At 68.7% G+C, this 22228-nt stretch overlaps 4 protein-coding genes across 4 annotated transcripts in view; 3 read left to right on the top strand and 1 right to left on the bottom strand.

The window, feature by feature from the left end:
* Positions 1-73: 73 nt before the first annotated feature.
* On the bottom strand, positions 74-4965 carry CHLNCDRAFT_137543 (hypothetical protein; the record flags this gene model as incomplete). The annotated part of the gene is made up of 16 exons (XM_005850997.1): positions 74-158; positions 334-538; positions 756-856; positions 1033-1223; positions 1377-1508; positions 1738-1827; positions 2018-2147; positions 2385-2516; positions 2693-2763; positions 2899-3041; positions 3234-3365; positions 3541-3616; positions 3886-3918; positions 4058-4138; positions 4433-4576; positions 4822-4965. The coding sequence occupies 16 exons, from the start codon at positions 4963-4965 to the stop codon at positions 74-76; spliced, it is 1890 nt and encodes a 629-aa protein (XP_005851059.1).
* Positions 4966-7437: 2472 nt separating this feature from the next.
* Positions 7438-10233, top strand: CHLNCDRAFT_9547 (hypothetical protein; the record flags this gene model as incomplete). The annotated part of the gene is made up of 9 exons (XM_005851293.1): positions 7438-7475; positions 7693-7774; positions 8026-8106; positions 8317-8416; positions 8616-8732; positions 8930-9262; positions 9429-9457; positions 9664-9855; positions 10120-10233. Coding segments are annotated over 9 exons (1086 nt in total), but the record flags the coding sequence as incomplete, so codon positions are not given.
* Positions 10234-15358: 5125 nt separating this feature from the next.
* Positions 15359-17036, top strand: CHLNCDRAFT_137539 (hypothetical protein; the record flags this gene model as incomplete). The annotated part of the gene is made up of 6 exons (XM_005851292.1): positions 15359-15542; positions 15676-15772; positions 15999-16191; positions 16396-16439; positions 16664-16753; positions 16952-17036. The coding sequence occupies 6 exons, from the start codon at positions 15359-15361 to the stop codon at positions 17034-17036; spliced, it is 693 nt and encodes a 230-aa protein (XP_005851354.1).
* A 2553-nt stretch (positions 17037-19589) lies between these two features.
* The window catches only part of CHLNCDRAFT_137537 (hypothetical protein), a gene marked incomplete at both ends in the record, with an annotated part of 7483 nt that continues 4844 nt past the window's right edge, over positions 19590-22228 (top strand). Inside the window, 9 exons of the mRNA XM_005851291.1 lie at positions 19590-19596; positions 19736-19882; positions 20091-20125; positions 20329-20439; positions 20814-20910; positions 21148-21224; positions 21388-21480; positions 21675-21807; positions 22124-22200. Of these exons, the coding sequence (XP_005851353.1) occupies positions 19590-19596; positions 19736-19882; positions 20091-20125; positions 20329-20439; positions 20814-20910; positions 21148-21224; positions 21388-21480; positions 21675-21807; positions 22124-22200 (777 nt within the window). The remainder of the gene's footprint in view (positions 19597-19735; positions 19883-20090; positions 20126-20328; positions 20440-20813; positions 20911-21147; positions 21225-21387; positions 21481-21674; positions 21808-22123; positions 22201-22228) is intronic.

The raw sequence follows: 22228 nt of genomic DNA, 5'->3' as shown, positions 1-22228 counted from the left end.
CGAGCAGCGGATGCAGCCACTCCAGGGCTGGGCCTGCGGCGCACGGGCTCCTGGCGCTCGCGCCGCGGCGCGCTCATCGGCAGCCGGCGTCGCCGCGCGGCTGCCCACACATGTCACACTTGGGGCCGCCCATATCCTCATTTGCATACGTGCAGTGCCTGCAGCAGGGCATGATGGGAGAAACGGCTGGGTTGGCGGGCAGGAGCGGCAGCGCGCGCAGCATTGGGGGCCCGTTGCGCCGCAGCCTGCAGACTGACGGCTGGCGGTTGAGCTGGAAAGCATCGTCGGCCACACGCAGCCCCCATGCAAGCGGCTCCCAGGGCTGCGACAGACCTGCACTGCCAGAATCCGGCCTCCTCCTCGAGCACCATCTGCTCCACATCAGCCACGCCGCCCTGCCGCCGCTTGCTGGAGCGCGTGATGCGCCGGCTGCTGGCGGCGGGCGCCTTGCCCTTGGCGGCCGCCGCCTCTGCCGCCGCCGCCTGCGCCGCCGCCGCCTCCGCCGCCGCGACGCTGGTCCCCGCCTCGTCTATGGCAACTGTAGGGCAGGCAGGGCAGGCAGGCAGGCAGGGTTGACATGGAGGAAGACGCAGGCAGGCAGCAGAAGGGGCCCACCAGCGGAGCAAACGGACGGAGCCACAGCCCTACTACCAGCCCCCGACCACCACCACCACCATCACTATCACCACCAACACCCTGTACAGCCCCCTGTCATGCACCATGTACTGGCCCCCAGGTCAGGACCGCCTGCTCACCGTCGTACACCTTGAGCGCCTCATCCAGCCCCTTTTCAAACTCATTGACGAGCTTCTCAAAGTGGCTGCGCGTCACGTCCGTCAGGCCAATCAGCTGCTCCCTGCGGGCGGCAACAAACAGTGGCCCAGCGGGGCGAGAGGCATTCAGTCAGTGGGGGCGGAGGTGGGGGTGGTCAGGATGGGAGGCATGGGAGGATGGCAACGCATGTGCGAGCCAGGAGGGTCGCTGCAGCAGGCAGGCATGCGTCCTGCTGCTGCTCCTCCAGCCCAGCCACACCTGAAGGCGTTCCACGTGGCGTGCTCCTTGCTGCTGCCGGCGCCTGCGGCGCTGCTGCCTGCGCCGTCGCCTGCGGCAGCGCCGCTGCCGCCGGCCTCCTCCTCTGCGGCCGTCTTGCTGTGCCGCAGGAACTTAGCCAAGTCCTTCTCCACCTTGTGGTGCAGCTTCTCTAGGTAGTGCTCCGCCTGGCCCTGCAAGGGGACGCCACACGCCACCAGGGAGCGGTGGTTAGAGGAAGCCACCATGCAAGCAGGCGGGCGGTTAGGGAGGGCGGCAGGGCAGCCCGCAATGCAAAAACTCACACACACACACACACACACACTTCACCACACACGCCCACCCACCTGGTTGAACTCGAAGAACTCCTGGTGCTGCGCCATGCGCTCCTTGGCTTCCTTGCTGGCGCCGGCGGGCTCCTCGAACGTGTAGAAGGCGGTGGCGTAGGTCCACTTGAGGATGCGGCGGCAGTGCACCACCTGCGGCGTGGGTCGGCGGGGCGCGGGCTGGTTGGTGTAGGTGGCAGGGTGTGTGTGGTGTGTGCAGTACGGTGTGCAGGTTTGTGTGGCTGGGGGGGGGAGGTGAGGCAGGCTGAAGGACAATGGAGAAGGGAGCTGCGCAAGATAGGAGTGCAAAACGCAAGCAAAAGCTCCAGTGCGGTACGGGTGAGGTACGGGGGCAGCCACGCGCCTGCATCCAAGCATCCACGATGAACTTGAGCTGGCTGGTGGGCGTGGCGGTGCGCTCGCTCAGCACCTCCTGCTGCTCGTTCTTGAACCTGTCCACCTGCTGCAGAGCCTGCGGGGTCAAGGGAGGGCCCGGGGCAAGGCAGGGGCCGAGTTGGACGGTCAGAGAAGGTCGGTAGGCACTCGAGAGAGGCGGTGACAAGCAGTACACACAACCACGGCACAGCACACCCGGCCGCCGTGGTGCCGGCCGCACACATCACCCAGCCCTTTGCAGTACCAGTACTGCCTCTTTGCTGCACCTTCTTGCGGGACGAGTCGTTCTCCGCCCAGCGCTGCCAGTAGTGCATGTACCGCTCCAAGGACTGCCGCGCGTGCTGCCGCTTCTGCTCCTGCTCGTCAATCTCGCCCTTCTCCACCGCCTTCTTGAACCTGCGGGGAGGCAAGGGTGCGACACCTGGGCGGATGGCATGGATGTGCGTGATCGGTGGCGGCAAAGGTGGTGATGTGTGTTGAGGGGTGGGTGTTGGGAGGGATGGGGAAGAAGCCGGTGGAGGGGTCCTGGCCACCAGACGGCAACGGCGGTAGCGGCGATGCCGTCTGCTCCGCTGCAGCTGCGGACGATGCCGCATGCTCCGCTGCAGCTGCGCTGCGAGCCACAGCCCGCACCTATTGCAGTTGTAGAAGCCGCCGGTGCGCTCGCCGTGCTCCGCCCAGGGCCCGTGGCACAGCCAGCAGAACTCGTGGCGGCACTGGCTGCACGTCATGTGCATGCACCCCTGGTTCTTCTCAATCGGGCGCCTGCAGGCGCATGGAAGGGAGGACACAGCGTGTTGGGGCAGGGCGGAGTGCGGCGCAAACTCCAATAGCCAGCGGAGGGATAGCGGCACACAGGCGTGCCTGGATGCCACAGCCCAACTGCCGCGGCAGCGGGAGCGTGCAACGAAAGGCAGGGGGGCGGTTGCCAGGCCACTCACGTGCACTTGGGGCAGGGCTTGGTGTTTGCCAGGATCCAGTTGAGGTTCTCGCTCTCCGCGCTGTTCTTGATCTGTGGAGGTTGGTTGGAAGCAGGTATCCACGCAGGCGCACAGCCGGGGTCAGCTCAATGCCAGCCAGCACACAGGTGCCAGCCCCTGCACACCCATCTGCCAGCAGCCCAGCCCAGCCGCCGCCCACAACCCACCATCCACTTGCGTACGGTCTCGCAGTCCACAGGGCGGTGGGCCTCCTCCTTGCAGTTGAAGCAGAATGCGTTGCCGCATCGGCAGAAGATGTCCTGCGCCACGCCCAGCTGGTCCGACAGCGACAGCACCGCGTTCTGGCAGTCTGCGGGCAGCAGGGACAGGCACGTGCGTCAGTGTGTGATGAGTCGCATGCCAAGGTGTGAGCAGCAGCAAACAAAAACAGGGAGCAGGGGGAGGGGGCGACAGCGCAGCACAGCCTGGCTCCATCACGCAAGCAGCCACGTGCAGCGCGGCGGGCTGCCGGTGTGGGCGCCACGTCGGCAGGCGCGCTGACCTGGCGCGGGGCACCACACGATCTGCCGCTGGTCGTCCACAAAGCTGTTCACCGCAAACTCCTCGTACCGAGCACGGTGGCTCTGATCTACCACAGCATTGATCACGCGGCGTGGTACCGCCGCCTTGCACTCTGCAGAGCAGGGCAGGCGGCGCGAGGTGGGTGGGCAGCGGGCTACCCACGGCAACAGCCTGGACAGCCACAAGGGGGCAAAGGGCAGCGCAGCGGCGGGCGGCAGATGCCATCACGAGCCGGACCCCTGCCGGTGGTTGTTCCTACAGGCAGGAGGATCGGCGCTGCCGCGCACCTGGGTCGGGGCAGCGCAGGTCGAGGCAGGAGGGGCCAGAGGAGATGGATGTGTGGATGTAGCCGCGCCAGCAGTCCTGCAGAGGCAGGGAGCGGCGCAGCGGAAAGCGTGGCGGCAGCATGAGCCGACAGCCCATGCATCTCCACTGCTGCAGGCCCTCTGCAGCCTCCGCATCAGTTCCCTGGCTTCTTCCAGGGCTGGCCAGCCGGCCACGCTGCCTCGGCTGGCTATCCTGCACCCTGCTATGGCTGGCTGTCCTCCCTCCTGCCCACTCCAGAAGCGAAGCTGCCCCGCGCTCGCCTTGCAGAAGTAGTGCTTGCAGCGGGCGGAGGCCATGTCTTGCACCGGGAAGGTCTCAAAGCAGATCTTGCAAGTCTCCTGCAGCAGGCCCAGACGCAGAGAGTGATGAAGGATGGTGGGTTGACGGGGTGGTCAGCAGAGCAGCCGTGAGGTGGCGGTCGAGGGTGGCAGACGTGGCGCGCTGCTGGCTTGGGGGCTGCAGTCTCGGTCCACCCACCTCCTTTCTGCTGGTGGAGGGCTGCTCGTCCAGCAGGCCGACCTTTCCCCGCACCCCATCCGGGTCTGTGAACCACTCCTCCTGCAGAGAACGAGGGCACAGCGACACGTTGCTCGACATTAGCCGCAGCACATGCGCAGCAAGCCAGCGAGATGAAGGCAGCAGCATTGCGGGGCAGCGCATGCATGACAGAAGCTGCTCAAAAGGCCGTCCTCCCGCTGCCGGCTGCTCGTTCACTCCAGCCACAGATCGCATCAGCGCATGCAGCCTGCAAATCACAACACTGCTCCACGCCCAGGGCCCCCAGGCAGCACCACCTCGCCGGTCATCCCAGCTTTTCAACCGCCTCAAACCCCAATCGCCCACCGCACCAACCTGCAGCTTGGAGAGGTCCCACTTGTAGAATCGCAGCGCCCGCGTGGCCTCAGCGTCGCTGATGCACAGCAGGTCGACCACCTGCTCCACGGCAACGCCCAGCCGCCCCCGCAGCTCCTCTTTGTCGAGCACGACGAACGCCTTCTGCGGGAGGGGTTGAAGAGAGAGCAAGTGGTGCACAGGATCAGACCATTGAGCGCAGGCGGGCGTGTGGAAACGAGAGTAGAGAGTGCCTGCGCCTCCGAAGGAAACTGGCGGAGCACAGGCAGCCGACAGTCCGCCCGCCAGGGCTGCCCGCTGGCGGCGGCACCGGCGAGGGCGGCCTCCGGTGGGGAGTCTCGGCCGCGTCATGCCGGGTGATCGGCGCCTTGGCTGAGCCCGGGCTGTACCTTTGCGCCCTTGGCCAACGGCGAGGCTGCCTCGGCCTCGTCCTCGCTGTAAGCGTAGTCCTCCCCGCCGCTGGAGTAGTCGGCGCCGCCCTCCTCGCTCATGGGCTGTCCTTCCCAGTCGGAGTCGCCATAATCGTCACTCATTGCGTTCAAGCCGGTCCCAAACACGGCGAGGCGCACTCGGACTTGTCACAGAAGGGGATGGAGGCGTGCAGGCTGCGGTGAGAGCTCCTGGATAGCTGGTGCGAAACGCAGGGGGGGCGCAGGGCTCGATATTCGACAACCCCGCTGGCCACTGCTGTGCATGTGCAACACATGACGCGTTGCTGGAAGAGGCTGCGCTGGTTGGAGCCATTGTGGGCTGCTGCTTGCTTGCAGGCGGCCCCAGGCTTGCGGCGGGCCCAGGCGCCTGCCAGTCTCCCCTTCTGCCCAACGTGTGTGCGGACGCTGTGCTCACACCGCTCCCCTGTCCTCCCCGCCCCGTTCCCGGCCGCCCCGCCCTTCCCGCAGGCACCCTGCAGGGCGGCAAGTGCGCTTACCACGCAAAGGGAGTCACTACCATCACCCCCGGACCCTTCTATTGCGCATGCACTGACCCGCTGCTGTGGTACGAAACCGAGCTGTGGTACGAAACCGAGCTGTGCGCCACCAACAACGCCTTGTCGGGCGCCAAGGACCCAGCCGTGTGCCGCGTGCGCAAGCCAGGGACCAACGCCTTCCGCCTGGGGCACTACAGGTGCGGGGGCGCCGTGGTGCGAGGCAGGGCAGCGCACCGCAGCGCAGGGCAGGCTGGGCTGGCCGCCGCGCGGCAGGCAGCAAGCCGGCAGCCAGGGCCCGGCACGCTTGGCAACTCGGCAGCTGACCAGCTGAATGCTTGAGCAGCCTGGCTGGCGCCCAGCCCAGATGCCGCCCAGCTTGCCGGCGCACGTATCCACCTGCCTGCCTAGCCGTGTTGAGGCGGCCTCAACGCCCTCCTGCCCTCCTGCCCCTGCAGCGTGGCTGCCCACACCTGCACCATACCCACCTGGCAGGTCAACACCACCACCAAGCTGTCGGTGGTGAAGGGCGGTCCGGGCGGGCTTTACGACCTTCACCTGCTGTGCCAGACACGTGAGCGCTGCTTTGCCTTGCTTTGCTTTCGCTGTTCATAAACCTGCATATCCGTTCAAGAACTTGCGGCACAGACCCCGGCTGCGCTCTGGGCGCGGCCTGGCTGGCTGTGCCGCTGCCCTGCTTGGTGCAGCAGATTGCAGCAAGCAAGGGTGGGGAAGTCTCGCCCCGTGGCAGCCCAGCCGGCGCCCCCCACCTGGCCGCTGTTCCGCCGCTCACCTCGCCTCACCGCTGCCGTTTCCACCACCGCTGCCGCAGCCCCCGACAGGCGCAAGTGCTTCAGCATGGGGGCTGACCGCGGGTACTTGGCGGCGGCGGCCAAGGAAGTGGTGGCCTTGGTGGCCGGGGTGCCTGCCGGGCAGGGCATCCAGTACAGCGACACGTATCCCCTGCGCTGGCAGCCCGTCCTCGACTCCATCTGCCGGCCCACCTACCCCACCTCCGCCACCGACGCCACCATTGTCAGTTGGATCTACTGGGGTGCCTTTGGGAAGGCCGCGGACCGCCTCAACGGCAACAGCTGGACCGACTCGACGCTGGCCTCGCTGCGCGGCCGCGGCATTGTGAGGTCCGCCACGACGTGGAAGAAGGAGGTTGGGCTGCTCGGGCCCTGGGTGCCCGACCAGCTGCTGGACCTCAACGCCGCCAAGCTCGGAGGTGGGTGCCGGCGCTTCCGCGGCCGGCTGCCCGGGCGAGGGCGCCGCCAGCAGGAGGAACAGCATTGGGGTGCAGCGTCAGAGGAGCAGCTAAGGGGGAACAGGGCCCGCGCAGCCACCGCTCCTGCCATGCGCCTCGCACCCTCTCCACTCATCCCAGCTCCTGACCCTCCTCCCCAAGTGCAGACCTGGTCTTCTATGCCCCTTACAAGTCCAAGGTCATCCAACACGTCACCATGTTTGTGGGGAACAAGCAGGTGATGAGCTTTGGCGGCAACCAGCCCGGGTCCGGCGTCGGCAGGCCGGTGCTGCGCCCTGTGGGCGGCAACTGGACGGTTACGGGCGGCATCGACGTGATGATCCCCGCCGAAATCCGCTCCTACCCAGATTTCCTCATCTGAACGTGACGCACTCGAATGCTCTCTACTACATATCAGAACCTCCACACCGCACTGCAGTTTGGCGCCTCGACCACACTGTCCCTGCTTACCGACAACAACTCTTTTTTTCTCCCATGTTTCCCTGTCCAGACCACCACATTTGCTGCACTACCTACTACTGCTCTTATTTAAATCCAGCCTGAGTCGATAGCAGCCAACGAAGGCGAACGACGCGTCTCCGGCGCCTCCACGTCAGCGCCGGGTTTGCTAGCGGACCCCGACACCTGAAGCACCAGATCATGCGTTCCGGGACGCATCGCTCTACGTTGACACGCAGAGAAGCGGCACTGGGCCTCGCTGCCTGCTCGGCCGCTTTCGGCACGCGGCCCTCTCGCTCCCTGCACCACCCCAGCAGCTCTCCCATGGCGCAGGCGGGCGCACAGATGCAATCGGAGAAGCCTCTGGGCACAGTGAGGCTGCTGTTGACAGGCGACGTCATGCTCGGCGAGTCGGCGGCTTCAGTCGCTACAGCCACCCCGACGGGGCCGCACATCACACCCTCCATCCCTCTGCTGCGTGCTCTGCTCGTGCCTGCTCCCCTCTGCTGCGGTCCTCTTCAACCCGCAACCACCTTGCCGGCCCCCACCTATGCACCGCCGAGTCACTTGCCCGCCCTCAGCTGGAGCACGTGCCGCCCCGCCCCACCCTGCTGCTGCTCCAGGCAGAGGCATCGACCAGGTGCTGCCCCACCAATGCGCCCCAGTCCTGTACGAGTCATGCGTGCGGGACGCCCGCACATATGTCAAGGTGGGCGGCAGGGGCCGCTGAGGCCCGTGTGGGAGGCGGGGAGGCACGGCTGGCGGCACTGCTCACTGGCTGGCAGCGCACTGCTTGCAACGATTGCTGGCAGCAATCCGGCTCGGCATGTGAGCTGGCCTGGCAGCGGGGGCTTCCAGACTACCTCAAGCATCTGTCTGGCGCTGCACCCTCCACGGCCACGCTTCACGCACTGCGCCCCTCACTCTGCCAAGCTGCCTGCCTGCCTGCCTGCCTTGCAGCTGGCCGAGGCTGCCAACGGGCCCCTGCCCCGCCAGCGCGGCTTCGACTACCCCTGGGGGGTGGCACTGCGGGACATGCAGGTGGGTGGGTGCTGGCAGCAGGCAGGGCTTCGCTGGGCGGCAGCAGTCATACGGCACTGCTAGCTGCGAGTCGCCTGCCGTGCTGGGCGGCCACGCCAGCGATGCAGCAGCAGCAGGCGTGCTGCCACCTGTGCGTCTGTTGCATCCACCACGCTCACACACTCACACACACGCGTCCACTCCTCCCCGTGTGCCGTACCGGAACCGCAGGCCAAGGCGCCGGACGCCCGCATCATCAACCTAGAGACGGCGGTGACCACCAGCCCCCAGGCCTGGCCAGACAAGGGCATCAACTACCGCATGCACCCCGGTCGGCGCCACAGCCGGGGCTGCCATTGGCAGCAGTGCTGGCAGCAGTGCTGGGCGGGTCACTCTGACCAGGGCGCAGGCTCCACGCAGGATGGCCCTCCTGCTGTCGCCTGCCGCTGAGCGCCGCCGCGGCTGTGCAGCACAGCAGCGCTGTCCGCCCGCTCCGCCTGACCCGTGTGCTTGCCCGCGCCGCCATGCAGGCAACGTGCCGGCGCTGACGGCGGCCGGCATCCACGTGTGCTGCCTGGCCAACAACCACACGCTTGACTGGGGGGTGGAGGGGCTGCTGGAGACGCTCAGCGTGCTGCGCGGCGCAGGTCGGGGATGGTGTCGGGTCGGGGCGGCCTGCGCCTCCCACGCCGTGGGAGCTTGCACCACCGGATGGCGTGCACACACCTACCCTCCGAGGGATTGGACTGGAAATTGATTTTCTAGGGCACCTGCTGCGTGCCGACAGTGCTCGGCACATGAAGGATGTGGTGAGACCAGCCTGCCCCCACCTCTGCTGGTGCAGGCATGCAGACGCCAGGGGCAGGGAGGGACCTTGATGAGGCGGAGGCTCCGGCTGTGGTGCCGCTGCCAGCTGCGGCGGCCGCTGCCAGCGGCAGCGGAGACACAGGCGCCTCCGGCAGCAGCACCAGCGGCGGCACCAGCAGCGGCACCAGCAGCGGCAGGCGGCTGCTTGTGTGGGCCATCGGCCACAGCAGCAGCGGGGTGCCCGCTGCATGGGCGGCGGCGCGGGGCAGGCCCGGCGTGTTTGCGGCTGACCTGTCGCCAGCTGGCGTGCGCCACCTGGCGGATCTGGTGCGGCACCACAAGCGGCCTGGCGACATTGCCCTGGTGTCAGGTGAGCGGGGGCGTGCAGGCCGCAGCCTGGCTGGCATCACTGGCTGGCAGGTGAGGTGCATGTGGGGCTGTGATGGCATGCTGCCAGCAGGGCAGGCGACCCTGCCTTGCCAGCTGCCCCCTGCTGCTCAAACCCAACCTTCCACTTTGCCTGCCGCACAACCCAGTCCACTGGGGGAGTAACTGGGGCTACAGCGTGCCTGGCGAGCAGCGCGCCTTTGCCCACGCGCTCATCGACCAAGGCGAGCAGGCAGCGCTAGCGCGCCAGGCAGCATGATGGGGCTGCCAGCCAGCCGTGCCGCCGTCACGAGGCAAGGGCCCAGGGCGGCGGGAGGCGGGCGGGCACCCCTCCCAGCTGGCAGCAGCGCCCCAGCAGCCACCCCAGCAGCCTGCTTGGGTAAGCCCGCGCCGGTCCTCCACACGCTGCCCATCTCAGTCTGCCCTGCCGCGCTGTCTTATTCCTCCTGCGTTGCAGCGGGGGTGGATGTGGTGTGCGGCCACTCTTCCCACCACGTCAAGGGCGCCGAGGTGCATGCCGGCAAGCTGGCCATCTACGGCTGCGGCGACCTGGTCAGCGACTATGAAGGGATCGCGGTGGGCTGGGGCTGAGGGTGTAGGCCCACACCTCGATGTGTGGGGGGAGGGGTGGGTTGAAGCTGCAGGGCCGGGCGCCACCCTCAGCGAATGGAGGCAGAGGCTGGGAGGCCGGCTGCAGGGCCGGTGGGTGGCTGGAGGAGACTGCTGCTGCCCGTCCCTGCTCGCCCCGGCCTCACAAGGGCAGCAGCCACCTCTGAGCAGTGCTTGCCGTAACAGATGCTGCCTGGATTGGCCCTGCTTCTGCAGAACACAGCCATCGAGGCGGTGTACCCTCCGGAGCAGTACAGGGACGATGTGGGGTGCCTGTGGTATGCTGACGTGGACGCAGGCGACGGCCGCCTGCGCCAGCTCACCGTCACCCCCACCCGCCTCAAGTGCGCGGGGGCTGCGGGAAGGGCAGCGGAGGCAGGGGGAGCCGGCTGGAAGGGGAGACATGCACGCTGCCTGTGGCACGCTGCCTGCTCTGCCGCGGCCTGGGCTGGCTGTCGCCCACGGCGCCGCCGTGCGGGGTGCATGTGCTGGCCGGCTGCCGCTGTCCTCGCCACCCCACCCACCCCACAGACACCCTGACAGCCACGGCAGCGCCGCCGATGTGCATGCAGGAAGCTGTCGCTCCACCCGCCGGAGCCGGTGGACTGGCGCTACCTGGCGCGTGTGCTGGAGCGGGAGTGCGGGCGGCTGGGGGGGCTGGGCCTGCCGCGGGCGACGGGCGACGGCTCCAGCCTGGTGCTGGCGCCGGCGCCGGCGCAGGAGGAGTGATATGGGAGATCATCAGATGTGTGTGGTCTGTGCAGCTGCAATGCCTGCTGGAATGCCCGGTCAAATGTCGACTTTACATGTGCTGCAACAGTAGCGCGCAACAGGGCAGCTGCGGCGGCAGTACAGGGCGCAGGCTGCTGGTGTGGGTGATGGAAAAAAAGAAGAAAGCTTGACGCAAGCAAGTATCAATTGGGGGGTCCATCATTGTCAGGGGATATAGTGTGTATGTTTCTTTGCATTGGATGCGGGAACATCAAAAACGCAGTGAGCACTTTGAAACACTGTCCAGGTTACATGCACCGGCTGGCGCCAGCTGGCGCCGCCTGTGGCCGCTGCCATCCATTGCTCCGGCAGGCATCGCGGGGCGCCCTCCTGGGCGGCGCTTGCAGGGCCGCGGCAGAGCTCAGGAGGGTGCGGCTCTGCGCCATCGGGGTGCTGCAGGTGCCGGGATGGCAGGCAGGGGGTCTTGGGAAGAAGTGGCGGCTGCGACGCGAGTGCACGAGGAACAGGTGGGCCGAGGCAGGCTCAGGTGGATGCTATGCTGGAATTGAATTGAATGGCTTTAGGGGCGCCGAAGTTGAAGGCCGAGGCCGGCCTACCGAGAGCTCCTTGTGATGGCTACATGCCCTGTACTTGGAGCGGCCATTGCGGACGGCGAGGATGACTGCTCAGGGGCTCTCAATGGGCTGTATGGACGGTAATATGACGAAAGGCCTTGGGGGCGACGGGGTTGGATGCCCGCCGGCGGGTCACCGGGGCGTGCAACTTCGGGGCGGTGCCGCCGCCGCCACCCGCCCACGTCGTCCTCGGCCCAGCGCTGCTCCGCGGTTTATGCTGTCATACGAATGTCCATGCATGCCGGCATCAGGCGCAGCCGCCACTTGCCAATGCCGTCGGCTTGGGATAGCTGCCCACGGCCCGCTCGTGCGCCCGCCACGTCAGCCGGCTTGGGCGGCTGGCCGCGGCCGCTGGCCGCGCCAATCGAAAGGGCGGCGCCGGCTCCCGTTGCACACTGCCCCTCACTCCCAACCTTCACGTTTTAAACAAGCCTAGGACTGGCCAGGGTGGAAGCAAGCAAGCGATCACCGCCGGCACAGCAGCGCGATCGACGGTGCTTGGGCCGCGGGTGTGTTCAGCGTATTGCTCTGTGCAGATATGCAGCGCGGCCGCCTGCTCCCCGCCGCCTGCAACTCTCTGAGGTTTCGGGCCGACCTCTTCTGAACTGCCAGCCCTTCACCTTGCCTTCTGTTGTGTCGTGGGGCGGCTGGCCGGCTGGCGACACGCGCTGCCAGGCCCATGGCCCGTTGCTGCCGCTGCCGCGCCGGCGCCTTCCGCTCACGGCGTGCCGCCGTGCGCGTGTTGCTGCAGGGCAGCAACCCAGGTCTGCCGCAATGCAGCTGACGGTGACCACAGAGAGTGATTCCATCCTCACAATCGACGTGGGTGCTGCGCCTGCTCACCGCTGCTCCTGTGCCCGCAGCCCCGCACCCTCCCTTCCAGGGCTTGCATCCGCGGCCGTTGCACCCAGCTCTTCAGCCTGCTTGTTGCTTGCTTGGTTGCTTCTGTGGGCTTACAGTCAGGTTTCAGCAAGAGCAAGCGTGCAGCACAGACTTTGGGGCCCGCTTGTTGTTGCACCCACCTCAACCTGCTGCAGCTGGACCCAGCAGACCCAGTGGCCACGCTCAAGGCTGTGCTGGAGGCGGAGACCGGGGTACCCGCCGCGCAGCAGCGCCTGATCCACAACGGGCGCGAGCTGGGCGGCAGCGGGTGCGCCTGCCGGCCACGCAGCCGCCGCCCCCGCCGCTCCGTCGACTGCTGAGGCTTGCCGCCGGGCCGGGATGCCCCCCTGTCTGGTGGTGGCACCTCCTCCCCGCGTCCTGACGTGGGCCTGTGCCCCTGCTCCTGCACCCTGCAGCACCCTGGGCGCACTGGGGGTCCAGCCAAACGACCTGCTCTTCGTGCAACGCCGCGCAGCCGCCCCTGCCGCCGCCGCCGCCGCTCCCGGCACGGCGGCCCCTGCGCCGGCGGGCAACCCCAGCGCCATGCACCCGGACGGCAGCGCTGTGAACCCGGAGCTGCTGATGCAGATGCTGGCGGCCAGCCCTGGGCAGCTGGAGAGCCTGCCTGCAGAGCTGGGGGAGGCGGTGAAGGCGCAGGATGTGGGCAAGTTCCAGGTGTGGGGGGGAAGTTACAGCGGTGGGAGGCTGGGAGGCAGGGATGGGCGAGGCGGCAGGCATGGGGTGCGGGGCGCGGCTGCCGTAGCGTGGAGGAGCGGCTAGACCTCCCGCTGATGCTGTCGCGCCCCGCTGCGCTGCCCTTTTCCTGTCGGCAGGAGCAGCTGCGGCGCATGGGGGCCGCGCGGCGGCAGGCGGAGGAGGAGGAGCGGCGCTTCCGCCAGCTGGCGGAGGCGGACCCGTTTAACCCGGAGGTGCAGGTGGGCGGTACTGCTGGTACTGCTGGTAGTGATGGATGGTGCCACCTCCTGCACCACCCTCCCCGCTCGCTCCCCAACCTTGCCACGCCATCACGGCACAGCCAGCCGGCAGCTGCCCGTGCACAGCTGCACAGCTGCACGCTGGCGGCCCAGGCACGCTCGTTTTGCTGCCGCCCCCCGTGCCGCAGCGGCGGCTGATGGAGGCGATTGAGAGCCAGAACGTGCACGACAACTTCGAGACAGCGCTGGAGCACAACCCCGAGGCCTTCTCGTCCGTGTGCATGCTGTGAGCGTGCGGGCGGGCGGGTGGTGGCGGGTGGTGGTGGGTGGGTGTGGTGGGCGGTTGAGCTGGTGCTGGTGGCGAGCCTGTGTGCTTTGAGCGAGCAAGGGCCTGGCTGCCTGCTCGCCTGTCTGCTCTAAGGGCCCCCCTTGCGGCTGCTCGACGTCCGCGGCACCATCATGCCCCTCCCCACCCCTCCACCCCACCCCACCTTCCCGGCAGCTACGTCAACATGGAGGTGAACGGCTTCCCGCTGAAGGCATTCATCGACAGCGGCGCGCAGGTGGGGCGCAGGGGAGGTGGCAGAGAAGGAGAAAAGGGCGCTGCAGCAGCAAAACGCGGCCGTGTGCCTCCCCGCCTCCCCACCACCCACCCACCTGCAACACTATGTGTGCACCCACCCTCCGCCGCCCCCTGCGCAGATGACCATCATGAGCCGCTCGTGCGCCGAGCGCTGCAACCTGCTGCGCCTCATGGACCGGCGCTGGCAGGGCACGGCGGTGGGGGTGGGCTCAGCCAAGATACTGGGTGAGGGGCGCGGGGCGGCGGCGGGGCGAAGAAGTGAATGCCTGCTTGCCTGCCGGAAGCTGCGCGTGCGGCGCTCCCACCTCGCGCCGCCCGCGTCGCCCGCCTCGCCGTTTCCTCGGCCCCACGCGCACCACGCAGCCTGCACACCCGCGCCCACCCCTCGTCGTGCCTGCTGCGCTTTCCTCCCGCCTGTCTGCCCTCCAGGCCGCATCCACATGGTGCAGGTGAAAGCGGGGGCCCACTTCTTCCCCGTCTCCATCACCGTGCTGGACCAGGACGGCATGGAGTTCCTGTTTGGGCTGGAGAACCTGAAGCGGCACCAGGTGTGTGTGTGTGTGCGCGCGCGCGCGCGCGCGTGTGTGTGTGTGGTGGTCGGTGTGTGTGTGTCTGGTGGGGCGGTTCCTGGGCGGCAGCCCTCGCCACGCCCGAGCTCCGGGAGCATCTCTTCGGTCCCTGCTCCTCGTGAGGAGCCCGCCATGCCGCTCAGCGCCCTCTCCTTCCTCCCACTTCTCCTGCCCTCCTCTCTCCTCTGCCTCCTGCCCCTTCCCATCCACACCCCATCCACCCCATCCATGTACCCCACTCCACCCACCCACCACAGTGTTCCATCGATCTCGCCGCCAATGTGCTGCGCTTTGGGTCCACGGGAGACGCGCTGCCGTTCCTGCCGGAGCACGAGATCCCGCAGAAGGAGGCGCAGCTGTCGGGAGGCGGCGAGCGCGGCGGCGGCGGCGCCGCCGCGGGGCCCTCCAGCGCGGCGGCAGGTGGGGTGGGGTGCTCGGTGGGGTGCAGGCAGGAGGGCGGCGGCGGTCGTGTTGGCCTGCACATGATCTGCTGGCTGCTGGCTGCTGGTGGCGTGGTGAGGATAGCTGAGTTGGCCGCCTGCCTTCCTGCCTACCCACCTCCCTGCCTGCAGCGCGCCCCCCCGCACCAGCAGCCCTCGCGCCGGCCCCGCCCGCGCCTGCGCCCGCGGCGGCGCCTCCCGGCGGCGGCGGCGGCGGCCTGCCTGCGGGGTGGGAGGACAAGGTGCAGCGCCTGCAGGCCCTGGGCTTCGCCAGGGAGCAGTGCGTGCAGGCGCTGCGCAGCACGGGAGGCAACGAGGAGATGGCTGGGTCGCTGCTGTTTGGCGCCTTCTGACTCTTGAGAGGGGGTGCTGCCTGCCTCGCCAAGCGGTGGCCGAATCGGGTGGAGCGAGCAGGCGGCAGCGGCATGTCACCCTGTTGAGACGGCGCGCCGCACAGCTTGCGTGTGTGCACCCGTGCGACTGCTTGTGTAACTGGCTGGCAGCACCATCGCAACAGGCAGTGCACGACGCAGGCGGCGGAGGTGGCGGCGCCACCTGGGCGCGCCGCCCGACGTGCTCATCTCGCGGTTGCATGCCCTCCTTCGATGCCAATTGTGGTTCATAGTGTCCTCCGTGTGGCTTCCTCTGGCATTCCTGCAGCAACGACAGCAGGGGAGACCCCATCGCGTCCATTAACCTCAGAAACTCCCCCGCGATGGCACTCACAGCCTCCAGCAGGACGTGTCTACCATTCCAGACCGTCGCCTCTGGGCGCAGCGGCAGGCGGCCCACAAACATTGTTGTCACACAGTGCAGTGCAGCGGCCGAGCCACAGGTGGCCAGGCGCAGCCTGCTGGGCGTGGCCCTGCTGGCGGCGACATCGGCGGCACCCGCGCAGGGTGCGTTCCGCTGCCGGCTGCCGCCGCCGCTGCCGCTGCCTGCCGCCACCTGCTGCTGCCTGCCACGTGGCATCACCTCCTGCTTGACGTCTGCCCTGATGATCACCTGCTCCTCCCTTTTGTGCCACCGCAGCCATCCTGCCTGTCAGCCGCTGGGACGGCGAGAGCAGCGCAGTGGGATCTTGTGAACTGGGGGAGGCAGGGGACGCGTGCCCCCAGGCAATCCTGGCGTGAGTGGCGCCTGCCGCGTCGGTTGGCGGTGGTGGGAGGGGGTACCTTTCGGGCCCTCCCGCCGGGGCATCGGTTTTTTATCGGGTTGGTTTCAGCCTGGTCTCCACTGGTCCCCCCACGGTCTTCCCTCCTCCCCCCCTTTTTTTCGTGGGCCGGGTTGACCCCCATATTCTTCCCTACCGCTTCCCAAAATCAGTACTGCCCACTTCGCACCCACACCCGCAGTGGCAACCCCGCCGTGCTGGGCTCGTACGACGCCAAGGCGGGAGGAAAGCGCGGTGCTCAGTGGGCGGGCGGCGTGCCGGTGGCCGACATGGGCGCCGCCTCGCCCTACGCCCGCGACACGCTGGCGCTGACAGACCGAGTGCTGGCCTTTGCCGCGCTCAACGGCGACCCGGCAAACCCAGAGCGCATCCAGGTGGGCTTGCGGGCGGGCTGGGAGGATGGCGGTCGGCTGGGGAAGGCGGGTGTGGGTGGTTGTGATTGGCCAAGGCCGGGTGGCGGAGAGGCGGAGGTGGTGAGGGTGCCGCGCCCGCCTGCACCACGTGCATGCCTGAGCCAGTGCCTGCACTCTCATCCCCTCTTCCATGCATGCCCTGCTGTGGCCCCCACCCGCCTGCAGCTGGTCAAGGAGCTGAAGACTGAGTTCCCGGGATGGGTGTCCAAGTGAGCTGGGCGGCGCCTGCCCGACGCCGCCTGCCAGCCCTGCAGCAGCTGCCTGCAGCCTGCCCGCCGGCCCAGGGGCAGCGGCCTGGCACCCCGCCGCCGCGCTGCCGGCCCCAGGCTCGCAATCCAGTGCTCGTCGCGCCGCCCCTTCACCCCTGTCGCCCGTACCTTTAACATGTACCTTTTACCTGTACCTGTCACCCCCCACCCCCACCTCCCGCCAGGTATGCGCGCGGCGGCTCCGCCCGCACCGTGTCTGCCCGCAAGGTGTATGTCGTGGTGGACGCCATCTCCGCCCACTTTGCACAAAACGGGTGCGCTGCCCGGCTGGGGAGGGCAGGCGCGGGCAGCCGGCGCCTGCGCTCGGGCAGAGGGTGTCGTCCCCGGAGCGCAGCCCCTGCCCGCCGGCCTCCCGAGCTCGCCCAGCCCAGCTCAGCTGCAGCCTGCATGGGCCTTCAGCCTGGCTAGGCGTTCACCTCCTAGCGCCCTCCCCGCGCCTTGCTCCCCTGCAGGCTGGCACCCGTCCCCAAGACCAAGATGGCGAAGCTGGAGGGGGATGTGCAGGTGGCGCTTGCGGCGCTGGCAGAGGGCAGGTGACGCGGGTGGCGCCCTGGTGGGGCACACCTCTTTTTTCGTTTGTTTGTTTGTTCAAGCATTTTTTTCTGATTTGGCACTGCATTTCTTCTTTGTTTTGTTTGTTCCGAGCAGCAGTTTGCTTCAGGCTGTTTTTCCCACAGATCCTGCAGATGTGTAAGAGCTTGATTCCTGTGGCTGTGCTCGGTCTTCGGGGCACGCCTGCCAGCCTGCAGCAGAGTTTTGAACCTGCCCTGCCGGCCAGCACACCCAGCCGGCCAGCATTATGCCTGCTCCAGAAAGGGCAGGCTAGGCCTCAGGCTATGCCTCTGCCAGCAGGGCGCGGAGGTAGGACAGCGGGATGCGGTGCGCCTCTGCCAGCTGGCGCCGCACGGCGACCTCATCCAGCGGCGGCGGCATGGCGAAGCAGGGCCCGGCGGCGTGGGGGCTGGGGCCAGCCCTGGCCGGTGCCTTGGCGCGGGATGCCGCTTGTGGTGCCGCTGCAGCAGCGTGGGTCGGCTCGGGGGCCTGGAAGGCCGCGAGCCGTACGGCTGGAGGCTGCTGCAGGCGCTGCGCCGGTGCCGGGGCGCGTGCGGCGCATGCGGCATCGCGCGGCGAGGCGCCGCCGCCCCCGATGCACAGCTTCTGAGGCGGCTGGCTGGCGGCCATTGGCAGCAGCCTGCCTATGCAGCTGCTGCCCACGCGAGGCAGCGGGTGCTGCGCCAGCGCCGCCGCCAGCAGCTGCAAGGAGGAGCAGGGCGGGGAGGCGGGGTGAAAGGCCAGCGTCGAAGCAGCACGCAGCAGCTCTCTGCCAGGGGCCGCTGTGCCGGTGCCAAGCAGCCCACCATGCGCCAGCCTCCAGCCCAAAGCCTGCCGCCACAACCGCAGCCAGCTTACCAGGCAGCCGGCGGCGGCTGCAGGCTCCCCGCTGCTGCTGCCGCCCGCAGGTGGTGTGATGGGTCTGGCATACACCGCCGCCTCCAGCTTCTGGGCAGCTGCCGCTAGGTCCCCGTGCCTGGGGTGGCTCACCGGCAGCAGCGCCGATGGCGGTACCGGCAGGACCGGCAGGTTGCCTGCAGGCGGGTGCAGCGGCGGGGACAGCGCGTTGGTGGGTGCAGGGCTGCCCTGTACCTGCTGTCGCTGCCTAGCATGCCATCTGCAAATCAAGCCTGTGGCTCACTCAGCAGCTGGGTGGCGGCGGGCAGGCTGGCGGCGGGCTCGGGTGGCGGCAGGCTCTCGGGCAGCACCGCCGGCAGGCGCTGCACCCGCCGCCCTGCGGTGGCGGCGGCGGCGGGTGCTGCAGCAGCAGGCACAGCGGGCAGTGCTGCTGTGGGCGCTGCCGTTGCAGGCACAGGGGGCCGGGCTGCTGTGGGCGCTGGCGATGTGGGTGCTGCATCGGTTGCATTGCGGCTGGGCTGGGCTGGTCCTGCGCTCGAGCCGGGTGCTGCTTCCGCCACCATCCCTGCCGCTCCGCTCTTCCCTGCATCGGTGCCGCAGGCTGTTGCCTTGTCCTGCTGCGGCAGCGGCGCCGGCACTGCCTCTGGCTTCCTCTTGCGCAGCAGGCCGGGCAGCTTGACCCTCTGGGGCCCGGGTGGCAGCTCAGCGGCGGCGGCACGGGGGGTGTGGTCAGCGCATGCGGCTTTGGCGCTGCCCGCCTTGCTGCCTTGCTCGTCTCCACGTGGCACGGCAGCAGGCTGTGGGGCTGGGGCCTTGGGAGGCGGGCGCAAGGCTGGGAGCTTGAAGGGGCGCCTGACCGCAGGCAGCGCTGGCTCGACCTGCTTCTGAGCGCTGTTGACCGCGGCGGGCGCGGAGCCGGCGACTGGCGTAGCGCTGGCGGCGCGCCCGGCCGCCAGCACGGGCGTCTGGAACTGCAGGCCCCCAGGCAGGCAGGGTGTGGGCGGCAAGTTGGCGAGTGTAGCAGGCCGGGCCTGCCAGGCACTTGCAAGCTGCTGTGTTTTCAAACCCGGTGCACCTGCTTCCTCTTCATCCCTCCTCTGAGGAACCAGCTATGATGAGGCGGTATGTTGACGGTGGATGGTCACGGTGGAGCGGGCTGGCGTCTTCTCCTGCTCCTGGGAAGGATTGCTGCCGTGCGGGGGCGGCGGGTGGAAAGTGGGCGCCCATTTTCATGTGCGTCCATTCGCCGCCCCCGTCGCTGCGATCCTCCCAAACACGTTCAAGGGATAGCCGGGCGCCCCGATAGCGCGTGTATTGTCGCCCGATCGTCGCATCACAGCGTTTGCCGTGGCCTGGGCGTTGGCGGAGCGGCCCACGGCTGCTGGTCAGGCCAGGGGCGCAGATAGGAGGTAGGTATGGGGGCTGGGGGGCCGCGTTTGCTTCACACCCCATTGCCAACAGACCGCGCTCGGGTTGCGCCCCGCCCGCCCTGCGCCGTCTCTGCTTGCATGCTGGTCTGGAGCACTGCTGCGCAAGCGCGCCCGATCCAGCGCCCGGCGAGCCGGGCCCATTGCCGCCGCCCCCTTCTTGCCGCCGCTGGCGCACCCGCAGTGCGTTTAATGCCCCCGTCTCTTCCTGCCCTGCTGCTGCGCGTGCAGGAGCTAGGAGGGATCAGCCACGATGCTGAGTGAGCGGCCGCCTCGCCTGCTTCCCGGTTGGTTTCCCGCTTGCACCTTGCTGCTCTGCGCCCTTGCCGCTTCCCACACACGCCGCCCCCCCCTTGAACCTGCTCTGCGGCCCCACCGCTGCCCGCCTGGTCCCCGCAGCCAAGTTTGAGACCAAGTCCAACCGCGTGAAGGGGCTGTCCTTCCACCCCAAGCGGCCATGGATCCTGGCCTCGCTGCACAGCGGCGTCGTGCAGCTGTGGGACTACCGCATGGGCACCCTCATAGACCGCTTTGACGAGCACGACGGTTGGGCCGCCGCCTCCCTGCTGCTTCCTGCTTGCTGCCGATTGCTGCTGCTTGCTGCTCCGCTGCCTGCTGCTTGGCTGGGCCCAGGATGCGGCACGGGGTGCGGTCGGGGGAGGGCTGGGGGGGAGGGCATGGGAGCGGAAGGGGTGGGAGGGGAGCTCAAGGCAGCTCACTGCTGCGTTGCGGGTGTGCCGCCCGCCGCCTGCAGGGCCCGTGCGCGGCGTGCACTTCCACCCCAGCCAGGTGAGGCGGGCGCAAGAGCGGGCGCGGGGCTGACCGTCCGTCCCCCGCGCGGCTCTCCATCCCACCCCTCCTCGCCGCTTGGCGTTGTCGCCTCCGCTTGGCTGCACCCGCCACCACACACGCACGCGCGCGTGCCAACCCGTCGCCCCCGGCGCGCCGCCCTGTGGTACCCGCGCCCCGCCTCCCTTCCCAACCCCCTGCAGCCCCTGTTTGTGTCTGGCGGCGACGATTACAAGATCAAGGTGTGGAACTACAAGCAGCGGCGCTGCCTGTTCACGCTGCTGGGCCACCTGGACTACATACGCACCGTGCAGGTGGGCGGGCTGGCTGGGTGGCTGGGTGGAGGCGCTGGAGCTGCTGGCTGGCCGGGTGGCGGCGGCGGTGGCGGTTTCGGCTGGCTGCCGGTGGCGGCTGGGCGGCGGCGCCCGCCATTGCTGGCGGGCGCGGGGGCTGCTGTGGGGCATGGGAGGGCTGCGGGGGCGGCGCCAGCGCTGCGCCGGGCCGGGCCGGCTGTGGGGGCTGGCCGTCGCCGCTGCACGCCCAGCGCTTTGGTGCTGTTGACGGGGGGAGGGCGTGGGAGGCCATCCCAGCGCATCACACGCCTGCAGCTAATGCCGCCCCCTCATCCCTCTCCCCTTCTTCCTTCTCTCCCCCTCACCCACCACCACCACACCCACAAACGCAACAGTTCCATCACGAGTACCCCTGGATCGTGTCTGCCTCGGACGACCAAACCATCCGCATCTGGAACTGGCAGTCGCGCAACTGCATCGCAGTGCTGACAGGTGCGCCCGGCGGCACGGCTGGCACCGGGCGGTGCTGCCGGTGCTGCGGCATGCTGGGGTGTAGGCGGCGGTTGGGTGGCGCCAGGGTGGTGGGGGTAGGGAGCAGGGGGCTGGTCCCCCCTGGGGCTGATATGGAGGTTCGGCGGCGGGCGGCGGATCGCTTGAGGGCCTGGGGTCGTGGTAGCTGACAGCTGACAGCTGCCATGTACCGCCGTCCGTACCGCCCCCATACCGCAGGCCACAACCACTACGTCATGTGCGCTCAGTTCCACCCCAAGGAGGACCTGGTGGCATCCGCCTCCCTGGACCAGACGGTGGGCCCCGCCTGCGTGTGTGGGCGGGAGCGCCAGCTTCTGGACGCGCCCCTCCCCGCTTGCCTGCTGCCCGTCGCTTCCTCCCATTCCCTGCCTCCGGGTTATGCCCTGGCACACACAACTTAGCCCAGCCATGCCCGCCTGCCTGCCCTCTCGCCTGCAGGTGCGCGTGTGGGACATTGCCGCGCTGCGCAAGAAGACTGTGGCACCGGGGGCGGGCGGCGGCGACGACATGCGGGGGCCAGGCGGCGGCCGGGTGAGCCGTGTTCTGCGGGGCGGCTGCCATGCCCTGCGGGGCTTCTAACGGCGTGGGCCTCGCTGCCGCCGGCCGTTTGCCGGGCTGCATCCCTCCCTGCCCTGTCTGCGTTGTTTGATTGCACCCGCCACCCTCCCTTCTTAACATTGTTGCTTCGCTGCCGTTCTCTCCTTCCTCCCTACCCCCTCGCACAGATGAACACCGACCTGTTTGGCGGAGGCGACGCCATCGTCAAGTATGTGCTGGAGGGGCACGACCGCGGCGTCAACTGGGCCTCCTTCCACCCCTCCCTCCCCCTCATCGTCAAGCGGCGCGGACGACCGCCAGGTCAAGCTGTGGCGCATAAACGGTGAGGAAGGGGCTGGGGGCGGTGGTGACGGCGGGGGTGGTGGGCGAGTCCCCGGTGTGGGTGGCACGGGAGGTTGCGCTGAGGGCCGGGCACCCTGCATGGTGGGGGTGGGTATCAAGGCGGCGGGGGGGGTGCCTCGTACAGCATTGGTTTCATGAGCTTGGGGGCCAGCCCTCCCTCCCCCTCCCTCTGGAACCCTTCCTCCCGGTGCTGCCGCCCCCGTGATGCCGTCCCCTCTCGCCGCTGCTTGGGTCCCTTCCCCCCCCCCCCCCCTCCTCTGCCCCCCACCTGCAGACACCAAGGCGTGGGAGGTGGACACCCTGCGGGGCCACGTCAACAACGTCTCATGCGTCATCTTCCACCCCAAGCAGGTGCGCAGCGCACGGCGCCGGCGGCGAT

Source organism: Chlorella variabilis (genome assembly GCF_000147415.1).
Source record: "Chlorella variabilis unplaced genomic scaffold CHLNCscaffold_2, whole genome shotgun sequence".
NCBI lineage: Eukaryota > Viridiplantae > Chlorophyta > Trebouxiophyceae > Chlorellales > Chlorellaceae > Chlorella > Chlorella variabilis.
The sequence above is the reverse complement of the archived record's forward strand: the minus strand, read 5'-3'. Positions and strand labels throughout refer to the sequence as shown.